General features: G+C 37.0%; 1 protein-coding gene across 2 annotated transcripts in view; it reads left to right on the plus strand.

Moving 5' to 3' along the window:
- Positions 1-6,942, plus strand: part of STAT4 (signal transducer and activator of transcription 4) — a gene marked incomplete at both ends in the record, with an annotated part of 91,883 nt that extends 84,941 nt beyond the window's left edge. Inside the window, 7 exons of one of the 2 annotated variants that reach the window (XM_082630727.1) lie at positions 653-702; positions 938-1,032; positions 2,143-2,279; positions 2,613-2,804; positions 4,253-4,319; positions 5,244-5,352; positions 6,397-6,942. In XM_082630727.1, coding sequence (XP_082486853.1) covers positions 653-702; positions 938-1,032; positions 2,143-2,279; positions 2,613-2,804; positions 4,253-4,319; positions 5,244-5,352; positions 6,397-6,423 — 677 coding nt within the window. Of the gene's footprint in view, positions 1-652; positions 703-937; positions 1,033-2,142; positions 2,280-2,612; positions 2,805-4,252; positions 4,320-5,243; positions 5,395-6,396 lie in introns of those variants that run through there. The other variant, XM_082630726.1, reaches the window with a different exon arrangement.

The following is a 6,942-nucleotide window of genomic DNA, read 5'->3' on the forward strand; positions in this document are numbered from 1 at the left end:
AGGCATTCAATAAATATTTGTTAATGAGTGAATAAATCTTTTAAATATATACAGTATAAATAGCAGCCATATCCTTTCGGGTCTTCATCAAATTTTTCTCATAATTTCCTTAAATTTTAGATAGAACCTCTTTTTCCATTGTCCCGGATTAAAACAGTCAGTCATTCCTTATTGCCAAGTGGATCTCTAGTTCATTCTTTTCATGACAATATTCAAGACTTCTGGCATTCTGGCTTTCACAAATTTATTTTATAATGTTTATTTACCAACATTAGGCTGCACTTACTTTCTCCTATATAAGCTGTGTTCATATCCACTACGCCTCATCCTACATTATTCTTGCTACTGGAGTGGCCTCTTCCTTCTCCTCTGACAATTTATATCCCATCCATTCATGGAGGTCTTGTTCTACTAGACACCCACCCACTTCCTAAGGCTATCTTTAGCTCCTCCATTGAACAGAATTCTTTCCTAGATAAAAAAAATTTCATGATATCTTTTATTTTTACCGTTTCTAGCATTAAGTACACTGTTAACCCATAGCAGGTGCTTAAGAAATGCTTAGCAGTGGTCGGGGGGGAGATCTAAATTGAGCACCAAATTGAGGAGTCTAATTGTTTAATAAAAATCTCATTCTTTTCTTTCATTTTAGTCCAGTCTAGCTACAGTGATGGTCATCTCACATGGGCCAAGTTCTGCAAGGTACAAACAGGGGGAGGGGTAGCATCATTTAGATTATTCTTTAGTATTCCTTTTTAAGCCTCCATATTATAATTTGGGATTTCGAGGATTTCCTGGATAAGGTTATTTTAAGAAGAAACTCGAAACTGTTTTTTCATTTAAAGGAAATATTTCATTGAAAATAGGAACTTGAATTACCATACTAACATTACTATTGAAATAATCATTGTCCTAACATGTTTGTTTATTCCAATAGGAGCACTTACCTGGTAAATCATTTACCTTTTGGACATGGCTTGAAGCAATATTAGACCTAATTAAGAAACACATTCTTCCCCTTTGGATTGATGGGTGAGTTACAGCCTATATTTTCTATATGAACTCATTAGGTTCTTATTTTTATGCTGTCAATTTTTTTCCTTTTTTAAAAAAATTGAAGTATAGTTGATTTACAATATCATGTTAGTTTCAGGTGTACAGCACAGTGATTCAGTTATACATACATATGTATGTGTATATATATATTCCTTTTTAGATCCTTTTACCTTATCGGTTATTAAAAAGCATTGCGTATAGTTGCCTGTGCTATACAGTAGGTCCTTGTTGGTTATCTATTTTATATACAGTAGTGTGTATATGTTAATCCCAACATAAATCCTAATTTATCTCTCCCTCCAACCCCCATTCCCCTTTGGTAACCATTAGTTTGTTTTCTATGTCTGAGAGTCTGTTTCTGTTTTGTACATAAATTCATTCATATTATTTTTTAGATTCCACATATTAGTGTTATCATATAATATTTGTCTTTCTCTGTCTGACTTCACTTAGTATGATATCCTCTAGGTCCATCTATGTTGCTGCAAGTGACAATATTTCATTCTTTTTTATGGCTAAGCTTCCATTGTATATATATACTACATCTTCTTAAGCCAATTATCAGTTGATGGACACTTAGGTTGCTTCCATACCTTGCCTGTTGTAAATAGGGCTGCAATGAACATTAATAATAAATGCTGGAGAAGGTGTGGAGAAACGGGAACCCTTGTACACTATTGATAGGAATGTAAATTGGTGCAGCCACTATGGAGAACAGTACAGAGGTTCCTTAAAAAAAAAAAAAAATAGAGTTACCATATTATCCAGCAATCCCACTCCTGGGCATATATACAGAAAAGACAAAAACTCTAATTTGAAAAGGCACATCACCCCAATGTTAGTAGTCCCTTTTTCTTTTCTTTCCTTTTTAAGCATATCTAGTGTCATAGTGTGGAAAGTAGTTGCAGTTTCTTACACTTTATAGAGTATTAATGTTTACTTTAATCTGTATAAGAGTATTTCAGGCACTATTGACTTTTGATTATATCACAACAAATTCAGGTCTGTTCTTTGTGAAAGCAATAAATGCAAATGCAATAAATTATAGTCTTTGATCAGATAAAACTATGCATGTTCTATTTTTAGGTATGTCATGGGCTTTGTTAGCAAAGAGAAGGAACGACTCTTGCTAAAGGATAAAACGCCTGGAACCTTTCTGTTAAGATTCAGTGAAAGCCACCTTGGAGGAATAACTTTCACCTGGGTGGACCATTCTGAAAATGGTACGTGCTCACTATTATGTATTCATGTGAAATTAGTATTGTGTTTGGTTACAGGTCTTTCCATCTTCAGAAGTGTGTGGCTTGTTCTTCTGTCTTTTATGTGTTCAGTGGGTTTGAATATTAGTTGTTACAGTTGTTTCAGAGGAGGGTAGCATGAATTTCTCACAGCCTATGTGGGTGTCCTCTATCATGTGGCAATCTGTACTGTCCACATGCAGAGAAGGGCTGGCATTGTTTTACAACAAGTGACATGAAGATAATGTGGGTAGGAAGAATGGCCACAAAGAATGCCTGCAGGAACCTGAATATTCCCTCTGTTTTCTCCTTTTCCAGGAGAAGTGAGATTCCACTCTGTAGAGCCCTACAACAAAGGCCGGTTGTCTGCTCTGCCATTCGCTGACATCCTTCGAGACTACAAGGTTATTATGGCTGAAAACATTCCTGAAAACCCCCTGAAGTACCTCTATCCTGATATTCCCAAAGACAAAGCCTTCGGTAAACACTACAGCTGCCAGCCATGTGAAGGTTAGGTTCTTTCTGTTTGCTTTTCTTCTTAAGACTTTGGAAAATAATCTCAGATTGGAGTAAAGTATATGAAGTTCTTCCCTTTATGCTTACTTTTATTGTTATAAGATCTAAGAGGTATGTGGAGGTCAAAGCCTTAGAAATGAAGTGGTGTGTCAGCAGTTCCTGAAAAGGAACAGCTGGGGCTGTCCAGCTAGCAGAGCAGTTAGTAATCAGTAGCTGTAGCCGGAATTCACCATGGCCATGGGAGCCTCTCAGCCACTGGTAGAGTTTCGGTTTTTTCCTTTCTAATAGGAGTGGCACCAACTTCACCTCTGTGCCTGGGGAGAGGAAAAGAAAGAGGAGGTAATGATTAGAAAGCTGTTAAAAGTTAGGCAAGGCTGTTTTTTATGAAAGAAGCTCAGGGTTAATAAGCTTTATATTTTTTACTTACTGTAGTCTCACAACTCAGAAAGTATTGTTCATTTGCCAGGGAGGGGACAAGAGGGTCTGTGCTTCATACCCTACCTCGCAGCCTATCAATAACAAGTCTTGACATACCTGCCTTTTCTGGTTGTATCCTAAGGGTCTAAAATGATACCTGGCCAAAACAGGTATTTGGTAAATACTTGTTGAATACATGAAAAGAACATTCGTGAAATAGCTATATAATTGTAATATAAGTTCACTATTCTGTTTCTTTAAATCGAAGTATATACAATCCATTACAGTATTTCATCTGTAGCAACTAAATACATGAGCACCATCATGCGGAATATTGTACAGCTGTCACTCACAGGTGGTGACTTGCTGCCACCCTCCTTCATCCCCCTCTGAAGCAAACAAAAGACAACAACCACCACAAAAACTGTGGCTTTTAAGTGATTCTACATCTGACTGAATGAAATAACAAATGTCAATGCAACAAATTACAGTTGGTCCTTACGATTGGATCACACACAAGTTCAATGTAGTATACCAGAGAAATCTGGGGGGGTTTCCAAGGTGAGGTTTGCACATGACTGTTACTATAGCGCAGCAGTGCTTTTAGTAACACTGATGTCTGTGCCTCAAAACTTTGTGTAATTATAAGATTATGATTGGTGTCAGTTTTAATGAAAAGAATTGCGTTACTATAAATCCCCAATCCATGAATAAATCTGTCCTTATAATTAAACTTAAATGTAACATGGAAGACAGGTAATATAGTTGATTCCCAATTTTTCTCACACAGTTTAGAGCATTAATATGTAAAGTCAGATTAGGCCTGCCAAGAGATTTGTTTCTCTCTTCTTGCACATTTTATGCTCATCTAAAATGCTGTTTCATCTATTCAACTAAAAAAATTTGTGAATCACTAGACAATTGTATTATCTCTTCTTTTTAGTATCACTTATACTTTTTTAGACTTTTTTTCTAATTTTATCAATAATAATAACATTTTTCCCCAACATACCTTTCTTTTCCAGTTTCAAGACCAACCGAAAGGGGAGACAAAGGTTATGTCCCTTCTGTATTTATCCCCATCTCAACAATGTAAGTAATCTTAGTCACATATAAAATAGTTCTTATTGAACTTATCCAAAAAAAGCTGGAAATTTAAGAGTAGAGCAGCGTACATACAACTGAGAATAAAGCATTTTAATGCTCAGTGTCCCATTACCTTTAACACATAAAGCTAGTCTTCAGGATGCACCACAGCCCATCACGAAGGAATTCTAAAGTTGCCTTTGATATGCCTTATATTCCATAGCAGGTTGAATGCTCTGATTGTAAATGATGAATTAGGCATCTCAGTGTCACAAATAGATGAAGCCCTAGAAATGAGTTCTGTTGGGGAGATGGAAATTTCCCCCCCTACCCCTTCCAGTTCTTATGGCTGGACTAACAATAAAATTGACACAAGGTAGATTAACAGGATAAAAGGAACAAATCTTAAGTCGTGTGCATACAAGTCTCATAGAAATGACTGAAGAAATGGCCAAAACAGACAGCTTTTATTCTTTTTTGGGCAAAAAAGTCAATAAATTTGTGAGGAATTGACAGGACAAAGATACTTAGGCTTTGGGTGCTTACGTCGTGAAGAATCTAAACAGAGTTTGGGCCTGGGATATTAAATTAAAGAAGTAACAAGGTTCATTTGTACAGGCTTCTCAGCCCCGAATGAATCCCCTATCTCTGGCAAGAAGGATGTTCTTCCACCTCCAGATGCAAGGAGGGCGCCTCTCACGGAAGAGATTTACTTCCTGCTTTCGGGGAGGCAAAGAGCAGGGTCAGAGTGTCCCTCCTGTGTTGGTTCTTTCTTAACTAACTTAAGGCATTTAATTCAGAATAATCGATATGCCACTGAGGCACATTTTGGGGTGGCCTGCCCTGAGCCCTAACAGTTCCTAACACAGTAAGTCACTTCAAGCTATTATTTTTAATCCTTTTCCATATTTACCCTGTCATCTCTTTAAGCCGAAGTGATTCAACGGAGACACATTCTCCAACAGACCTTCTTCCCATGTCACCAAGCGTGTACGCAGTGCTGAGAGAAAACCTGAGTCCCACAACAATTGAAACTGCAGTATGTCCCCTTTCTTTCCATTGTTGTCAAGGGCATTTCTGAGGAAGCGAAGGTGGTGTGCGAATCAACGGGGGGTGAAGATCTGCAGTGTGAAAACACATTTGTTGGAACAAATCCATGAGCATAACACAAGGGGTGTGCGTCTGTATGGTCCTGCGTGTTGCTGATGTTATGGGCATTGGAAGCAGATACCTGCACTGACTTGAACTGCTTTGAGGTCTTTCCATCAAAAGCCATCCAAGGGCAAAATATCTCTGTATCCCCCCACTCAAGTACACTTCATCCCTACTTCCACCATCGGCCCCACCAATCCCCACCACTCTCCCCACTGTAGCAGACAATACTTATAAGTCATTATATGCAAGTCTAGTTTAATATTTTATTTTAGTAATTCAAGCACCACAAATTCCAATTTTTCTTGATTATTTGCCTTATTGGTCCTGTCCTGGGAGCTTCTTCAAGTAGTATATGAACAACAATCAATAGCAGTATAATAATACTCTTCTGAGAACTGAGTCATAATCTTATAAGCTACTATGTGCTTTAGGATGCATTCTATCTAGTATTATCCCCCAATATTGTCAAACAGTTCAAAACCCCAATTACATTAGGATGCATGTACATCAGAATAATAGATTCTTGGAGGGACCCTGAGCTCCAAGAGATTAGTGTCTGGCTGTAAATCAAGTGGTTTTTAGTCCTTCTCTTGAAGATTTCCAGGGATAGAAAAACTTATTCCAATGTTAATTGTCCTTAAATCATTTAGTTGTAAGAGGACTTTTGCTACATTTTACACCCATTTCTTCATTACATTTTTGTGGGATGAATAGGCCTCCTTAAAATCATTTTTATTTATTTTAAAGTTGCCTTTTACTTTAGATTGATCAACCTTAGTTACTTTTGTAAGTACTGTACTTAGTAGTTAATTGGTAGAAAGATTATAAAGTATGTATTTAGTAGACAAGAGAATGTTTACCTAAGAAATGGTGACTTACTTGCAAAACAATTTCTTGCCTAAAGGTCATTTTCATTTTCCAATTTTAGATGAAGTCTCCCTATTCTGCTGAATGACAGGATAAGCTCTTGACACTCAAAAGAAGGAAGCAAATGAAAAAGATTAAAGACTGATCTTTGCCAACAATCACATCTTGTTTCTTCAGCTTTGTTTGTTGTTCCGGTTTCCAGGAAACGGTTAAGTTCGAAGCTTTCCTCTCACTGGTATGACACCCCCAAATGGGAATGTCATGATTGAAATCCTAAAAACCAAAGCTTCAGATAAACTTGTGAGATAAAACACTTTAAGAAACCAATGTTAATATAATATTAACAAAAGACTCATTGTATGTATTTGTTTTATTTCTGATTCTGTTTCTCTTGTGTTACTTATGATTTGGGCTCTAGCAGGTTTAAGTGTTAAGATTTCACAACAGGTCAAAAATAACAAAGTCACATGTACATTACTCAAAAACCAGCAGGATGGCCTGATGGAAAAGCCGAATAAGCTAATGTCCTGAGTTCTAGGAAGTAAGAGTCATCACACTAGATACAAGATGGAAGTAATGACAGGGCATTAACAGCAGCAGTTCACAC

The sequence above is a fragment of the Mesoplodon mirus genome (assembly GCF_964341445.2).
Source record: "Mesoplodon mirus genome assembly, chromosome: 8".
NCBI lineage: Eukaryota > Metazoa > Chordata > Mammalia > Artiodactyla > Ziphiidae > Mesoplodon > Mesoplodon mirus.